This window comes from Odontesthes bonariensis, chromosome 13, assembly GCF_027942865.1.
Source record: "Odontesthes bonariensis isolate fOdoBon6 chromosome 13, fOdoBon6.hap1, whole genome shotgun sequence".
In the NCBI taxonomy this organism is placed as follows: Eukaryota; Metazoa; Chordata; class Actinopteri; order Atheriniformes; family Atherinopsidae; genus Odontesthes; species Odontesthes bonariensis.
Window position 1 is genome coordinate 2,262,912 of NC_134518.1, and position 17,951 is coordinate 2,280,862.

Here is a 17,951-nt window from a genome sequence, read left to right on the forward strand (position 1 = left end):
GGCATGGAGACACCATCCATTGAGAGAAGCAGCAGGGCTGCTGGTATCACAGGGCTCCACCTGTCACTCCAGAAGAGTTCTGGATCATTGCTCCTCCGACTCTGAATAGAGAGAGAAACAGCAGACTGCTTCAGTGAGCCTCTGCCCGCAACACGTCGGGCTGCTGAGAGCAGAGACTCAAAAGGTTTTATTGCCAAGTAATTTTTACATCACGAGGAGTTTGGCCTGGTCTGTTTGGTGCCATAAGAACAAAAAATGTAATAATAATAGAATAAAGTAATAAATGTAAAAAAATTAAAAAATATGTACAAAGTATTTGTAATGACAGCGAGACAGAACGTTAATATAATGTTAATATATAGTGTCAGCTCCAGGTGGAAGCCTGATTCAGGCTGTCCGCGGGCGGGTAACACCCACACCAGCAGGTGGCAGTACGGAGCAGGCGTGTTGGTGAGCAGTCTTCTAAGGGCCGTCAAAAAGAAGAGCGCTGTACGTGGACCAATGAGAGGCGAGAACGCTGTACGTGGACCAATGAGAGGCGAGAGGGAAGGGCTCGCTGCGTTCAGGCGGTGTGAGATCTCAGGTGTGATCAGCGCTGCCTCGCGACACAGGTGGGTTCGTGTTTACCTGTCATATGACCGGTCGGCTCCTCTCTGCTCAGCCGTACATGTGATGCTAACGGCTCGCTTTGTTAACTGTTTCCAGCCCCAGCCGCGGTAACCTTTTAGCCAGTGGCTGCTGACAGGCTGATGCTGGTGTGGCTCTGCCGTGTTCCAGGCACCATGAGGCGGGTATCCGGGCGTGTTGGAGGATCCCCGTTCAGCAGCTTCCTCCTGGCGGCTCTCCTGCTGCTGCTGCTGCACCGCTGCCGCACAGCCGACAGTCTCCAGCAAACCGTAAGCTCTGCTGCACTCATCTGACTTTCTGTTTCATGGAAAAGTGTGAGTGAAAGGATAGCAGCACCAGGTGGAGCAGCACCAGGTGGTGGAGCAGCACCAGGTGGGAACTTCCAGCTGCTGAGCAGCACCCTGCTGGAGCTCCACTTCATTAGTCATGTGAAGGCGGCCATATGTTGGGACTGCAGCTGATCTGCATGATGAAGGTGGTTATTTTTCGGATCCACTCTGGGCTTTCTGCTCCTCTCTAAATGGTAAATAGACTGCACTTTATAGCGCTTTTCTGGTCCAGCTGACCACTCAAAGTGCTCCCACTACATGCCCGAAACAGTCGTCTGAAAGACAGCACAGAGAAAAAGAAGACTTCTATCAGCCAAATGGGGTTCCATTTCCCCCTCTAGCTTTAAAGTAGCAGATGGTAGTATCTGAAGAGTGTTTTAGTTTCCTGGTGATCTCTGGACATGGAAGCCAGGTTTCCATTGCCACTCAGATGTTCTTTTCAAACGTGAGTGAAAAAACAAATGGTGAAAGTGTAGAGATCTCCTGTAGGAAACCCTGGACCATCTCTGTGGGAAAGAATCAACCCATTTTTCACCAGTCTCACAACTCCATCAAGCATCCCAACTTTCCCACATCCACTCATGCTCATTGAGATTTGTGTTTTTTAAGTGTGAGGTGAGGAATGGAAGTGTGAGCGGTCATTTGTTCTCCTCTTTCCTTTTTATGGTGACATGTTGGGTTCTGTTGACCTGACATCTCTGTACAACATGTCAGAAGATGTTAGGATCATCAGGGGCGGCTGTGGCTCAGTGGTTACAGTCGGTCGTCCAATAACTGGAAGGTTGGTGGTTCGATTCCCATTCTTGCCACTCAAAAAAGATTCGTGGAACTGATAGCTGGAGGGGTGTCAGTCCACCTCCTTGTCACGGCTGAGGTGCACTTGAGCAAGGCACCGTACCCCCATGCTCCCCGGGCGCTTCATGGCTGCCCACCGCTCCAGGTTGGCATCTGTCTGAGTGTATGACCCTGTGTGTGTGCGTGTGTGTCAACAGGTGCCAACCTGGATGGGTTAAAAGCGGAGGACAAATTTTGTGTGTATGCATGACCAATATCGGATCTTAATACTTGTAGTAAACGAGGTAAGCAGAATATTTATTGACCATCTGTAGTTTCAGTGCTGATCCCAGCGGCCATTGGGAGCCAGAGGAAGGAACAGGGTTGCCAGAACGAGTCCCTCCCTCCCCATGGTAACCTGACATGTTAGCTTCATTGGTGACTGTAAGTGAGTCCAGAGTCAGAACCCATGCATCCATGGGAAGAACATGCAAACTGCCCATGCAAGCAGCTGGGGTTCATACCTGGAACCCTCGCTGTGAGGGGGACGGTGCAGACCACCGCACCACCGTGCAGACCAACGTGCAGACCACCGCACCACCGTGCAGACCAACGTGCAGACCACCGCACCACCGTGCTGAGCACCACACCACCGCACCACCGTGCAGACCACCACATGGAAATGTGTCTGATTTTCATTTGGTTTTGTCGACAAAGGGGCTTCAGATTTGTTTTGCTGGGGTTGTTACCCTAACCTGAACTGGGTCGGTGATATGAGCGGACAGCAGATGGTGTAGGGCAGCCAGCCCACAGATGGATGTTGGGTCTAATGTACTGCTATGATGAAACAAAGTCCCCGTCATTAAATGCTGATCAGTTAACTTATCTGTGTGCAGTCCGAGGGCGCCTTAACTGTCGTGAGGAACACCGCAGAAGGTGACCAAGAGGCGACGGTTGATGATGTTGGAGAGTTGGAAGTGGTCCAGCCCTCTGAGCTGTGGCAGACTCTCAAACCAGGTAATGTAATGCAGCATGTACAGCAGTGCTGTGCAGGTTCACTGTGCGGCTTCACTGTGCGGCTTCACTGTGCAGGTTCACTGTGCGGCTTCACTGTGCGGCTTCACTGTGCAGGTTCACTGTGCAGGTTCACTGTGCGGCTTCACTGTGCAGCTTCACTGTGCGGCTTCACTGTGCGGCTTCACTGTGCGGCTTCACTGTGCGGCTTCACTGTGCGGCTTCACTGTGCGGCTTCACTGTGCGGCTTCACTGTGCAGGTTCACTGTGCGGCTTCACTGTGCGGCTTCACTGTGCAGGTTCACTGTGCAGGTTCACTGTGCGGCTTCACTGTGCAGGTTCACTGTGCGGCTTCACTGTGCGGCTTCACTGTGCGGCTTCACTGTGCGGCTTCACTGTGCGGCTTCACTGTGCGGCTTCACTGTGCAGGTTCACTGTGCGGCTTCACTGTGCGGCTTCACTGTGCGGCTTCACTGTGCAGGTTCACTGTGCGGCTTCACTGTGCAGGTTCACTGTGCAGATTCACTGTGCGGCTTCACTGTGCGGCTTCACTGTGCAGGTTCACTGTGCGGCTTCACTGTGCGGCTTCACTGTGCGGCTTCACTGTGCAGGTTCACTGTGCGGCTTCACTGTGCAGGTTCACTGTGCGGCTTCACTGTGCGGCTTCACTGTGCAGCTTCACTGTGCAGCTTCACTGTGCGGGTTCACTGTGCGGCTTCACTGTGCAGGTAGCAGCAGCAGCTGTAGCAGCAGCAGCAGCTGCAGCAGCAGCAGCAGCAGCAGCTTAGCAGCAGCCTCTGTGCTCACTGCCTGCAGCTGTAGCAGCAGCAGCTTAGCAGCAGCCTTTGTGCTCACTGCCTGCAGCTGTAGCAGCAGCAGCTTAGCAGCAGCCTCTGTGCTCACTGCCTGCAGCTGTAGCAGCAGCAGCAACTTAGCAGCAACTTAGCAGCAACTTAGCAGCAGCCTCTGTGCTCACTGCCTGCAGCTGTATTAGCAGCTGCAGCAGCTGTATTAGCAGCAGCTGTATTAGCTGTAGCTGTAGCAGCAGCAGCTTAGCAGCAGCCTCTGTGCTCACTGCCTGCAGCTGTATTAGCAGCTGCAGCAGCTGTATTAGCAGCAGCTGTATTAGCTGTAGCTGTAGCAGCAGCAGCTTAGCAGCAGCCTCTGTGCTCACTGCCTGCAGCTGTATTAGCAGCTGCAGCAGCTGTATTAGCAGCAGCTGTATTAGCTGTAGCTGTAGCAGCAGCAGCTTAGCAGCAGCCTCTGTGCTCACTGCCTGCAGCTGTAGCGGCTCATGTTGAACAATTCAGATTTGGCTGTAAATGCAACATGTAGAATATGACCAATCACTTTCTGTAGGATATGGAATGCATTAGAAATGGACAGGATCAACCCAACAACAAAAGAAATGTCAAAGATTCTCTGCCAGCACTGTTAATAACAAGTGTATGTGACACAGTTTGATTGAAAGATTGATGGATGTAATAATAAAAAAATAAAAAAGATTTTGTAACTCAGAGTGAGAAGAAATGGGCTGCTTGCTGTTGTCGATCCATCAGCTCCGTCTCATTTCAGGGCAGTTTTTCCTTCCCATGTCCTGATGTCTGAGCAACTCTGCCTCCAGCCCTTTTCTCACATGAAAACATTGCCTTTCACCACTCTAAGTGTGTGTGTGTGTGTGTGTGTCTGTGTCTGTGTCTGTGTGTGTGTGTGCACAGGTCAGGCGGTGCCAGCAGGCTCCCATGTGAGGCTGAACATGCAGACCGGTGAGAGGGAGGTGAGGCTGGGGGAGGAGCAGCTGAAGTACTGGACTCAGGAGCACAGGTGTGGATGCCAGCTGAACTCCTCATCCTTTAGCATGTGATGACTTGTTTGAGTCATGTGACTGCGCCTGCAGAACATGTGGCAGGGCAGGAGCAGTTGCATCAGCAGTAAAAGTCTCTTTGCAGGGAGGAAGCCGCTGGAAGCTCCTTCAGTCCTGATGAGCTGAAGCGAGCCATGAGGAAAATAAAGGAGGACCTGACCCCCGCCAGCACAGACCCAGACACTCAGGTAGCAGCAACGTATACAGGTGGTGTGGTCTGAGCACATGCACGGCACACGCATGGCACACGCATGGCATACGTACGGCACACGTACGGCACATGCACGGCACAGACGTCCAGGTGGTGTGATGCACGGCACTGCCATTAGACACAGTTATTCCTGAGCAAACATATTGGAGCCTAACTGTGTGTGACTGCTGTGTTTCTGCAGGACTCTGTGGCATCAAAGTATCGCCCCCTGGAGGAGTTAAAGAGGGACATGGCTCAGCTGGACCTGCTGGTGGAGACGGATGTTCAGGTACTTTAGGATTTCATTCTCTGTTTGGAATTGAAATGAGCCCATCTTGTTCTTTTGCTCTTGTGTGGAAGCCTGGCCTATTTCAGGAGGCGATGTAAAGCTGGAGTCTGCACCCATCGCTGCAGCATGGGCCTGTGGTAAGAGAGTCCTGAGAGTTTGTGTTGCCCATGGGGGGAAAATCCTGGTAAAAGCTCCTCAACCAGCAAAAATCATGCATCAAGGAAGAAGAGGAAGACATTCGCTTTTCAAAGTGAGCTCCAGCTGTGTTCATTCCTGAAATGTTCTGGAGCAGAGGGAACCCATCCTCTCCTACCGCCCTCTGTTCAAGGCTTTCTGCTGGCCAGACATTCATTTCTTACTTTCTGGAGCATTTACTGTGAGTGTGCACCATGTACGAGTTGCTGCCACATCAGTTTTCTGCACCTGTTGGATGTGTTCAGATCCAAAAGACTGATGGAATTCTTGGGAACCTCAGTCAGACTCGCATGGTTCAATCTCTGGTCTTAAAATCAGAATCAGAAAAGATGTTATTGGAATTTGGCCTGGTCTGTTTGGTGCAATAAAACAAAAAGTATAATAATAATAAAAATATATGTACAAAGTATTAGTAAAAGCACTCAGAGATAGTGTTCTATCATATCAGTGGTAAAACAGTTGAGAGACGAGAGGAGTCCAAAATGATCTTTTGTAGACGGTAAAGTTCAACCAGGGTGCATTTATTTAGCCAGCACTGATGCAGGCCAAACCCGCTTCCATTTGCTCAGTTTCTGTTTTTTCTTTAGTTCTTTCCTCTTTCTTATTATCGTAACCTTTATTTCACCGGGAAGATCCCACTGAGATGAAGAAGCTCTTTTTCAAGGGAGACCTGGCGAAGATAGACACAGTTACACATTACACAGATAAACCCCAACAAGTGAAAGAAAAAGCATTGAATTCACAAGCAGGTTCGGAAAAGCAAGTACAACAGGTGGACTCGGCCTCCTGAGTGTTCTCAGTTTGGATTTGAAGGCACTCGAAGAGATTAACCCTGCTCATTTCCAGTTCTTCTGCAACATATTCCATGCTGGAGCTGCAGAGCAGCCAAAAGGCTTTGCCGAAGAGGTCCTGAAGGTGAATTTCCTTTCATCGTAGTAGGCTTGTCATTGAAAAAACCCGCTGCTCCACCTACTGTCCTGGCGGTGAATCGCCACACAGCACACGCAACCGCCGGCAAAGCAAAATGAAGCATAAACGTCTCGAGCCATTAACGCAAGCGCAAGGGCAGTTAAAAGAGGTTTAACTCGGCCTTAAGCCACGTCCTCCCTTGGTATAACCTTTCCCTCCCATATACCCTAACCATAAGGGTCACAGGGCCTAAAACCCTAACCCTAAGTCCACCGCTCCAAGCCAAATTTTGAAATATTAATATTAATTTTTTTAATTAAAATTTGAACAATTCTCCCAAAAAAACAAACTACCTCCCTTTATTCTACTCTCACCTATCCCCCCCCTCTTTGCAGCACACAACATGCATCTATAAGGACCCTGTGTCCATCGCACCCACTTGAAGCACATCTCAAACCCCACAAAGTTTCCCACGGCCTCCTGAGTTACTTCAAATGAGCTAATACAAGGAGCATGACCAGCCAGATCCTGAGTCGAGCGTGCACCCCCCTGTTCTCTACACCAAACTCCACGGCAGCTATCGAGCGGCGGCGGGAGACCAGAGTAAATACTCCAAGCCTAAGCCATCTTATTTTGAAAATAAAAACCCAGTTTGAACCTCAGCTTCTTCACAAGTTTCTCTAAATGCGGCTAGAAAGTGAGGGAGTCATCAGTTAAGACACCCCAGTATTTATCCCTGTGAACCACCTCCATTTCATTTCCCTCCAGGGTGGTCAGTGAGGGGCTCATTTGTGGCCCCTTCCCAGATTTAGAGAACAGCATAAGCTTGGTTTTGTCAGCATTGGGACTAGTTTCAGCTGAAGTAAGGAGTGCTGGACACCAACAGAGACTTTGTGCAGAGGTTCAATGATCTGAACAGGAGTTGACCCGCAGCAGTAAATAACTGTGTCATCAGCATAGAAGTAGCATCTTTCCCATTTATTCCCAGATCCATCCATCCATCCATTATCTTCCGCTGGTCCGGGGATCGGGTTGCGGGGGCAGCAGCTTGAGCAAAGAGACCCAGACGTCCCTGTCCCTGGCCACTTCCTCCAGCTCTTCTGGGGGGACCCCGAGGCGTTCCCAGGCCAGCCGAGAGACATAGTCTCTCCAACGTGTCCTGGGTCTTCCCCGGGGCCTCCTCCCAGTGGGACGGGCCCGGAACACCTCACCGGGGAGGCGTCCAGGAGGCATTCTCACCAGATGCCCGAGCCACCTCATCTGACTCCTCTCGATGCGGAGGAGCAGCGGTTCTACTCCGAGCCCCTCCCGGATGACCGAGCTTCTCACCCTATCTCTAAGAGAGAGCCCAGACACCCTGCGGAGGAAACTCATTTCGGCCGCTTGTATTCGCGATCTCGTTCTTTCGGTCACTACCCACAGCTCGTGACCATAGGTGAGGGTAGGAACATAGACTGACCGGTAAATCGAGAGCTTCGCCTTCTGGCTCAGCTCCTTCTTCACCACGACGGGCCGGTGCAGAGCCCGCATCACTGCAGACGCCGCACCGATCCGTCTGTTAATCTCCTGTTCCATTCGTCCCTCACTCGTGAACAAGACCCCGAGATACTTGAACTCCTCCACTTGGGGAAGGATCTCATTCCCGACCCGGAGAGAGCATTCCACCCTTTTCCGGCCGAAGACCATGGTCTCAGATTTGGAGGTGCTGATGGTCATCCCAGCCGCTTCACACTCGGCTGCGAACCGCTCCAGTGAGAGCTGATGGTCACGGCCTGACGACGCCAACAGGACCAAATCGTCCGCAAAAAGCAGAGACCCAATTCTGAGGTTGCCAAACGGGACCCCCTCAACGCCCTGGCTGCGCCTAGAAATTCTGTCCATAAAAATTATGAACAGAATCGGTGACAAAGGGCAGCCCTGACGGAGTCCAACCCTCACAGGAAACATGTCCGACTTACTGCCGGCAATGCGGACCAAACTCTGACACCGGTCATACAGAGACCGAACAGCCCATATCAAGGAGTCCGGCACTCCATATTCCCGGAGCACCCCCCACAAGAGTCCCCGAGGGACACGGTCGAACGCCTTCTCCAAGTCCACAAAACACATGTAGACCGGTTGGGCGAACTCCCATGCTCCCTCCAGGATCCTGCGGAGGGTATAGAGCTGGTCCACTGTTCCACGGCCAGGACGAAAACCACACTGCACCTCCTGAATCCGAGATTCGACTATCCGGCGGATCCTCCTCTCTAGTACCCCCGAAAAGACCTTACCAGGGAGGCCGAGGAGTGTGATCCCCCTATAGTTGGAACACACCCTCCGGTCCCCCTTTTTAAAGAGGGGGACCTTGTCAGTTACTACATTTCATGTTAAAACTTACTCAGATATGTTATGTATATTCTGAACTGAAAATAAAAAAAAGAATGTTTTTAAAAAAAAAAATAAAAAGAGGGGGACCACCACCCCGATCTGCCAGTCCAGAGGCACTGCCCCCGATGTCCACGCGATGCTGCAGAGGCGTGTCAACCAAGACAGCCCCACAACATCCAGAGCCTTGAGGAACTCAGGACGGACCTCATCCACCCCCGGGGCCTTGCCACGAGGAGTTTTTTTTGACCACCTCGGCAACCTCAGCCCCAGAAATGGGAGGCCCCACGTCCGAGCTCACCAACACTGCTTCCTCATCGGAAGGCGTGTCGGTAGGATTGAGGAGGCCGTCGAAGTTTCCCCCCCCACCGACTCACGACGTCCCTAGTTGAAGTCAGCAGAGCCCCGCCCTCACCATACACGGTGTTGACGGTGTACCGCTTCCCCCCCCTGAGCCGCCGGATGGTGGACCAGAATCTCCTCGAGGCCGTCCGGAAGTCGTTCTCCATGGCCTCCCCGAACTCCTCCCAAGCCCGAGTTTTTGCCTCAGCAACCGCCGAGGCTGCGTTCCGCTTGGCCTGTCGGTACCCATCAGCTGCTTCCAGAGTCCCACTGGCCAAAAAGGCCCGATAGGACTCTTTCTTCAGCTTGACGGCTTCCCTCACCACTGGGGTCCACCAGCGGGTTCGGGGATTGCCGCCACGACAGGCACCGACCACCTTACGGCCACAGCTCCGGTCGGCCGCCTCAACAATGGAGGCACGGAACATGGCCCATTCGGGCTCAATGTCCCCCACCTCCCCCGGGACATGGTTGAAGCTCTGCCGGAGGTGGGAGTTGAAACTCCTCCTTACAGGGGATTCCGCCAGCCGTTCCCAACAGACCCTCACAATACGTTTGGGCCTGCCAGGTCTGACCGGCTTCCTCCCCCACCAGCGAAGCCAACTCACCACCAGGTGGTGATCAGTTGACAGCTCCGCCCCTCTCTTCACCCGAGTGTCCAGGACATAAGGCCGCAAGTCCGACGATACGACTACAAAGTCGATCATCGAGCTGCGGCCTAGGGTGTCCTGGTGCCAAGTGCACATATGGACACCCTTATGCCTGAACATGGTGTTCGTTATGGACAGTCCGTGACGAGCACAGAAGTCCAACAACAAAACACCACTCTGATTCAGATCGGGGGGGCCGTTCCTCCCAATCACGCCCCTCCAGGTCTCACTGTCATTGCCCACGTGAGCATTGAAGTCCCCCAGCAGGACGAGGGAGTCTCCCGGAGGAGCACTCTCTAGTGCCTCCTCCAGGGACTCCAAAAAGGGTGGGTACTCTGAACTGCCGTTCGGTGCATAAGCACAAACAACAGTCAGGACCCGTTCCTCCACCCTAAGGCGGAGGGAGGCTACCTCTCGTCTACCGGGGTGAACCCCAATGTACAGGCGCACAGCCGGGGGGCGATAAGTATGCCCACACCTGCTCTACGCCTCTCACCGCGGGCAACTCCAGAGTGGAAGAGAGTCCAACCCCTCTCGAGGAGGCTGGTTCCGGAGCCCAAGCTATGCGTCGAGGTGAGTCCGACTATATCTAGCCAGAACCGCTCAGCCTCGCGCACCAGCTCAGGCTCCTTCCCCAGCAGAGAGGTGACGTTCCACGTCCCAAGAGCCAGCTTCAGTAGCCGAGGATCAGACCGCCAAGGTCCCTGCCTTCGGTTGCTGCCCAGCTCACACTGCACCGACCCCCATGGCCCCTCCCACGGGTGGTGAGCCTGTCGGAAGGGGGACCCGTGTCGTTTCTTCGGGCTGTGCCCGACCGAGCCCCACGGGCACAGACCCGGCCACCAGGCGCTCGCCGGCGGGCCCCACCCCTGGGCCTGGCTCCGGGGGGGGCCCCGGTGACCCGCGTCCGGGCAAGGGAACACGGTATCCAAAAATATTACTCATCATAGGGGTTTTGTGAGCTGTTCTTTGTCTGGTCCCTCATCTAGGATCTGTTTGCCATGGGTGACCCTACCAGGGGCTTAAAGCCCCAGACAACATAGCTCCCAGACTCATTGGGGCACGCAAACCCCCCCACCACGGTAAGGTGACAGCTCAAGGGGGAGTCATTATTTATATCCCAGATCATTGATATAAATAATGACTAAGAGGGGACCTAACACAGAACCCTGCGGCACCCCCTTGTGGACAGTAACAGTATCAGAACCCAGGCCATCATATTTAATGCTTTAATTTACTCCTTTTACTAAGACAGTTGGTGAACCAAGTAACCGCTAAGTTCCGAAAGTCCTGACTGCAAGAGTCTAAATGTTAAAATATTGTGCTGGGCCGAATGGAACGCTTTGTCCAGCACACTGATCTGATCTCATATCAGAGACAATTCCTCTCATGCTTCCTGCAGTTTTTAACACATGAGCTCATTCCAGGTGTGTGTGCATCTCTCCAGGTTGCCCACCCTCCTGTTTCATATGCCATAACTGCAGCTCTCTTGTGTCAGCTTTCCCCAATTTCTGAGCATTGGAGGGCCCATCACGATGCATAGATCAATGCTGTGCAGCTGCATAAAGGACATTCATGCCATGCACACAGCTGGTACAGAAATATAAATGCAGCTGTCTCTAGGGCTCGCTCCAAAACAATCATCCAGGAGCCTCGCCTCCCATTCTCTACCTGCTGAAATGCAACGTTTTCCACAGCAGTCATGTTTCTCCATCTCTGTGCTGCACTCCCCCCGGCTGCTTCCACTAAAGAGACTCCCCACCTCCAACGGAGACTCCCCACCTCATCTTTTTAAACTGACAGTTTTGCTTCTGTTAGGAGATGTGCAGGAATGTTTTTTGATTGGAAAAATTTAAATAATTAACAGTGAAGTTGCTTGGAATAGGCTGTATTGAATGAGTTTGGCTTGATATTATTGCAGATCATGCGGCGCTTGTTGGAGCAGTTGAACAGCAGCAGCACCACAGAGCAAAGACTGAGCATCCTGCTGGAGCTGGAGTATCTGGTCCATCAGGTGAGCAGCATATGCTGACACAGTGTTCCCTCCAAGCTACCAGGATCATGTTGTCCCTCACAAAGGCTGACTCCTGTGCTAAACTCCATGTTTTAGGTGGATAATGCTCAAGCGCTGTGCTCGATGGGAGGCCTGCAGCTGATTCTGGAGGGTCTGAACAGCTCTGACACCAGGTTGCAGGAGAGCTCTGCCTTTGTCCTGGGATCTGCTTTGGCCAGGTACGAACAGCGTTGGGTTTGGGATGTGTGTGCAGCAGATGGAAGGAATCACTGTTGGTTTTTAAAGCGGTCATTGTAATCCATCACCTCTGACAGCACATGGTAGTTCCCATGAAAATGTTTCTTTAGAACTGCACTGAAGATGAAAGCTCTGGAATCACAAGTACTGCTGAAAATCAACAGTATGATATCTTTTAGCTACCTCCAGTCCTGGTCTCCAAACCAACGGGTTGGCCACGAAGCATTGTTGCAGGGGACGTTTCTGAGTAAGGCTCAGAAAATAAAGCCACGGGGTTGTTTGACCCAGACAGAGCAGATGGATGAGGTGACATGTCTGCTGTAGAAAACTTTTCTGTTCACACAGTGGGATGAATCATTGCACACCCTGCAACACCTCAAATTAATGCAACACAAAGTTACACCAAAACTTTGTTAGGCACACCTCACACACTGTGTCATGCAACACCTCAGTTACTCGGGTCAGAGCTCCACCTGCACCAGCTGAGGGGAGGTCCACCTCGGCCCCCTCTGGCCATACAGAAGCCCCCTAAGCTCCTGTCTTAAAGACTTCCTAGTTGTTCAGATTTGTTGTCTGCTCCATAAATGGCTGCATTCTAACAGGTTCTGTAAGGTGGACATATTAATCTGTGCCTCTCATCCAAGATGTTCTACACACTAACATGCACAGTGGAGTTGAGTTCCAGTTCTAGCTCGACTGAGCCGTGTAATTGGACCACGTGCTTGTTGCAGTGTGCATACAGCAGTGGTGCATGGAAGTCCAGCTGAATTCCCGGCACAGATGTCGTCTTTACGTTGCTTGAATGGTGAGGCTGCGGTTCTAAAATCCGGATTTATTAGAGCAGAGCGACAGTTTGGAAACGCTTTGACTGCCTGTTGACACCTAATCTTAATTGGGTGATTTTCAGTCCATTTGTCATTAAAAAAAAAACTGACCTGTGCTCTTCTGAGCAGAGATCTCTGTTGGAGCCCCTCTCCCAGTTTGGGGGTCTGGGCCCTGAGTGCTCCGATCACCCTTGGTACCACCGCTGCCTTCCCACATCTTTTCAACCTCCTCCTTCAGCTCTTAATATTTTTCAAGCTTCTCGTGTTCCTTCTTCTTGATGTTGCTGTCACTTGGAATTGCTCCATCTACCACGCCTGCCTTCTTCTGTAGTTTGTCAGCCACCCCAACATTGGGTTGATCAGCCATCACCTGCTCATCAGTCCCACAGGATGTTAGCTCCGTCATTCTCCACCACCTTTGGAGGTGTCTCCCACTTTGACTTTGGGACTTCCCATCCATACTCGGCACAGATGTTCCTGTACACTATTCCTGCCACCTGGTTATGGTTTTCCATGTTTGCTGTACCTGCCTGCATCCTACACCCCGCAGCTATGTGCTGGACTGCCTCAGAGGCCTCTTTGCACAGCCTGCTCCGGGGGTCCTGTCGGATGTGGTAGACCCCAGCCTCTATTGCTCTTGTGCTCAGCGTTATTGAGCTGCCATGGTCAGTGCTTCTGAACTGTCTTTCAGACCAGCTTTTTCTAGCCACTGATAGGTCTTCTCGACATCAATCACTTGTTCCATCTGTTGGTGGTACATTCCCTGCAGAGGCTTATCCTTCACTTATAGCTCCTCCTCTTAATCCTTGCCTGGACTTGGGGTGAAACCCTCCTTGCTTTGTGAGGATCTTTCTTGTCTCTTATCTGTGGCTTCCATCTCCTCCTTTGGCCAGGTTATTGTGCCAGCGGGGTATCTGATGACTGGCGGGGCACATGTTGATGGCTCGGACTGTGTTCTTCCCATTCAGTGGACTCTTCAGGACCTGCCTCACTCTTTGGAGGTACCAGGTTGTTGCCGAATTCCTTGCAGCCTCCTCATGGTTGCCATTTCCCTGTGGGACCCCATGGTATTTGTAGCTGTCCTGAAGCTGTCTTATGTGGTTCCCTCCAGTAGTTCAGCCCCCCCAGTCGCGGCTGCACTTGATGTCAACTTGTGCAATAGGCTTGGAATTCAGTTTCCGACGAAGACTCTTGGTGTCCTGTTGGTGTCCTGTTGGTGTCCTGTTGGTGTCCTGTTGGTGTCCAGTTGGTGTCCTGTTGGTGTCCTGTTGGTGTCCTGTTGGTGTCCTGTTGGTGTCCAGTTGGTGTCCAGTTGGTGTCCTGTTGGTGTCCAGTTGGTGTCCTGTTGGTGTCCAGTTGGTGTGGTGTCCCGTTGGTGTCCAGTTGGTGTCCAGTTGGTGTCCCGTTGGTGTCCCGTTGGTGTCTTGTTGGTGTGGTGTCCAGTTGGTGTCCCGTTGGTGTCCAGTTGGTGTGGTGTCCCGTTGGTGTCCAGTTGGTGTGGTGTCCCGTTGGTGTCCAGTTGGTGTCCTGTTGGTGTCCTGTTGGTGTCCAGTTGGTGTGGTGTCCAGTTGGTGTGGTGTCCCGTTGGTGTCCCGTTGGTGTCCAGTTGGTGTCCAGTTGGTGTGGTGTCCTGTTGGTGTCCTGTTGGTGTCCAGTTGGTGTGGTGTCCCGTTGGTGTCCAGTTGGTGTGGTGTCCTGTTGGTGTCCTGTTGGTGTCCTGTTGGTGTCCTGTTGGTGTGGTGTCCCGTTGGTGTCCCGTTGGTGTCCTGTTGGTGTCCAGTTGGTGTGGTGTCCCGTTGGTGTCTTGTTGGTGTCCAGTTGGTGTCCCGTTGGTGTCCCGTTGGTGTCCAGTTGGTGTCCAGTTGGTGTCCAGTTGGTGTCCCGTTGGTGTCCCGTTGGTGTCCCGTTGGTGTCCCGTTGGTGTCCAGTTGGTGTCCAGTTGGTGTCCCGTTGGTGTCCCGTTGGTGTCTTGTTGGTGTCTTATTGGTGTCCCGTTGGTGTCCAGTTGGTGTCCAGTTGGTGTCTTGTTGGTGTCTTGTTGGTGTCCCGTTGGTGTTGAGTCTTGGCTGACAGTCCTGTTTATCAGTAGCTGGTGTTTGGCTCCTTGGGTATTACTTCCAGCGCCCTCTGTGAGCCATGTGCCTGCTCATCCTGACGCTGTGATGCCTGACAGGAGCTTCCATGTTGTACACAGGCAGGTTATGTAGTAATTAATACTTAAAATTCAGAGACCTGAGTTCCAAGGGGAAACTGGACATAGCTTGAACAAAGTTCTTGGCTTCATCGCAACATCTACCAACATCAGTCTAATCCTGAGTCTATTTTTGTTTGAGGTAACACAATCCTTTTCTTTGTGCTTGTCATTTCAACATGCTGCCTATGTTCCCTCGTATAGAATCTGGACTTGTTTCTGTATGAAGTGTCCCTGGTTAATCTGATGGAATCAACTCACTCAGGATGTTTATTCTGCTTCTTTATTGTGTTGAAGGACAAACCTACTTTTTAAAAAAGAAATCTGTTTAGTGTTTCAGATGAAGTAGAGGAAAAAACAAGGGAATCATTAACCAAAAGAATCCCAGTGGGTCCTTAGTTTCAGCTCCTGTGACTCTGCAGCTTGAATGTTGACTGCACTGATAAAATGGTCGCGTCATAGAGATGATTCATTGGAGTGTGATGACTCCATGGTGTTTGCCAGGGCTGCGTACACCTCAGACTCTCAGCGCTCTCTCGTGTGCTTCTCCTGCAGTAACCCAGCGGTCCAGGTGAGAGCTGTGGAGAGTGGAGCTCTGCAGACGCTCTTAACCACACTGGCCAATGCGCGGCCATTTTTGGTCAAAAAGAAGGTCCGTACATCACTCGCATTTAAACATTTAAACTTGCTGCATCTGTAATGTTGATGTGCATGCTCCTGGGATTGTCCTGTCTTTAGGTCCTGTTTGCCGTGGCGTCCCTCCTACGGCACTTCCCATACGCACAGAGGCACTTCCTGTCCCACGGGGGGCTGCAGATCCTGTCGGAGCTGTTCAGGGCAGATGGAAGTGGAATGCTGCGCTCACGCATCGTCACCATGTTGTACGACATGATCAGTGAGAAGGTGGAAGAGTTATTTCAAATGAACGTGTGCATGTCTCAGCATGTGGTTGAGATAATGGGTTTATCAGTGTGCTGCTTGGCCTGTGGGAGGTCAGGATGTGGAATGTGTTCTGTCAGTTGATGCTGGTCCCCCCCTCCCTCTGTCAGGAGCTGATGTCGCAGGCATCGGCCCCGGATGAGGATCCCTCCCATGAGGAGCGGCTGCGTCAGTACTCTGAGGTGTCCCTGCAGGGGGAGCTGTTGGAGCAGGGTTGGTGCAGTCTGGTGCCACAGCTGCTGCAGTCCACTGAGCATGACCCCAGAGAAAAGGTGGGCTGAACAGTGATGAGTGTTTCAGCATGAGTTAAACAAGCTGGTGCTAACAGGGAGTGTCGTCTTGTTCTGCAGGCTCTGCGGGCTTTGTTGGTCATGGCTCCTGTGTGCTTGGATCAGTACCGCTCAGACGGCTCTCTGCTGGACTCTCTGCTCGCTCTGAGACTCCAGTACCAGGACATGGCCCAGTCTGAAATGTTGGTCAGAGAGGAGAACAGCTACTTCACAGAGATTGTAGAGCTAATTGATGCACTGCAGGTCAAACTGAAACGCCCAGAGAGGAGCTGACACACTGCGAATCAGAACCAATCAGGGACGCTGTCGGACATCGGACTCAGAAGGCACCTAGGAGGACATGGCCATGAGCAGCGAGTGAAGGCACCTAGGAGGACGTGGCCATGAGCAGCGAGTGAAGGCACCTAGGAGGACGTGGCCATGAGCAGCGAGTGAAGGCACCTAGGAGGACGTGGCCATGAGCAGCGAGTGAAGGCACCTAGGAGGACGTGGCCATGAGCAGCGAGTGGAGGCACCTAGGAGGACATGGCCATGAGCAGCGAGTGAAGGCACCTAGGAGGACGTGGCCATGAGCAGCGAGTGAAGGCACCTAGGAGGACGTGGCCATGAGCAGCGAGTGAAGGCACCTAGGAGGACGTGGCCATGAGCAGCGAGTGAAGGCACCTAGGAGGACGTGGCCATGAGCAGCGAGTTGGTTTGACCTTGACTCAAATGTCGTTGGTGGCCTTGGAATGTTTTTTCAGCAGTGGAGGGGATTTCCAGAGCTTTGGGAGGGCTTCCGTTGGTGCTGTGGGCTGTTTTTACATCCCCTCATGTCACTGAAGTAACTTTACTTTAGACTTTCACTCGTGATCTGCTAAACAGTCTGTGTGTTTGATCAGTTGTAAAGCAGGTTTAAAGTAGAAAGGACTGATGATGTGATGCGTGACCCATTTGGTGCTCATTACATCATCTTTTAAAAGACCATCCTATGTTGGTGTCCAGCTGCTGCTTGTGAGCACAGCTGCAGCTGCTCATCCACCATTGCTGGCTTTTTCTGTGCCAAACGATTGATTTGACCCCTCCTAACGCTCCTGCTTCCTTTGTTTCGCAGTCTAAGGACGGCCCGTCTAACTTGCACAGAAACCTTTTTGACTGCATGTTGTTGGTTCACAGCTTCAGCCTCCAAATGTCCCACCTGAAGTCCACATATGATAAAAAATAAAGCCCCGTCTGTCCTTGAAACAGTCATTTGTCCTGTCATATGTGAGGATCCGCAGCATTAAGACCTGTTCTTAATTCCTTCTTCCAGTTTGATGCCGGTGCCCTAAAATGAGTTCAAACTGTAGGTCTGCACTTTCAACCCCTTTTCATGATGTAATCATTCTGGTGTTTGTTTCTTCACTTTGGAGTGAAAGACTTGAAAGGACAATCCACTCATGTATTTGGGATGATAATATGTATTCTGTATCCACAGAATGGAATGGTGTGCTAACTCACTCTGTAAACATTTAGACATTTGTTCATCTCTAAATATGAGTTTGTGGTTTGTTATATATGTTCTTTACGTCCCTCTTTGTGGATTTTTGTCCAGCTGGCACCACAGCTGTAGCCTGGCGACGCCATCCTACGTACTTCTGCCCAAAGATTTTGGCTCCGCACATAGTCTGGCCAAATCCCCCTACCTCGGTTCGCTCAGTGTTTTGCCAATCAGCAAACAGTTGCGAGTGGTGACGCAGAACTCACGCGCGGAGTCCATTGTAGTCCATATAATTGTAGTTCAACCGCAGCGGAAATAAACATGGCGACGGAAGAACGCTAGAAGCTATCCATGAAGTTGTCTCAACTCTGGAGAGCATTACACAATTAAAACGAGAGCAAGAGGAATGCCTCGTCAACTTTGTTAGTGGCAAGGATGTCGTAGCTC

At 51.8% G+C, this 17,951-nt stretch overlaps 1 protein-coding gene across 2 annotated transcripts; it reads left to right on the forward strand.

The window, feature by feature from the left end:
* Positions 1-533: 533 nt before the first annotated feature.
* On the forward strand, positions 534-17,269 carry sil1 (SIL1 nucleotide exchange factor). Of its 2 annotated transcripts, XM_075480802.1 has the most exons (12): positions 534-611; positions 706-896; positions 2,627-2,747; positions 4,463-4,568; positions 4,694-4,796; positions 5,001-5,087; positions 11,472-11,564; positions 11,661-11,782; positions 15,372-15,468; positions 15,555-15,719; positions 15,866-16,027; positions 16,106-17,269. In XM_075480802.1, exons 2-12 carry the CDS (start codon positions 750-752, stop codon positions 16,316-16,318), a joined length of 1,416 nt encoding a protein of 471 aa, XP_075336917.1. In that variant the 5' UTR covers positions 534-611; positions 706-749; the 3' UTR covers positions 16,319-17,269. The 2 variants fall into 2 exon arrangements, with proteins under 2 accessions (XP_075336917.1, XP_075336918.1); XM_075480803.1 differs by lacking the exons at positions 534-611; positions 706-896 and adding an exon at positions 922-1,102.
* Positions 17,270-17,951: the final 682 nt, after the last annotated feature.

Excerpts from the sequence above, each read along its gene's own strand:
- sil1 (XM_075480802.1), top strand. The coding sequence starts at position 750 with ATGCTGGTGTGGCTCTGCCGTGTTCCAGGCACCATGAGGCGGGTATCC. Across the intron at positions 897-2,626 it reads CCGACAGTCTCCAGCAAACC|TCCGAGGGCGCCTTAACTGT; the intron begins GTAAGCTCTGCT and ends ATCTGTGTGCAG. Across the intron at positions 15,469-15,554 it reads CATTTTTGGTCAAAAAGAAG|GTCCTGTTTGCCGTGGCGTC; the intron begins GTCCGTACATCA and ends TCCTGTCTTTAG.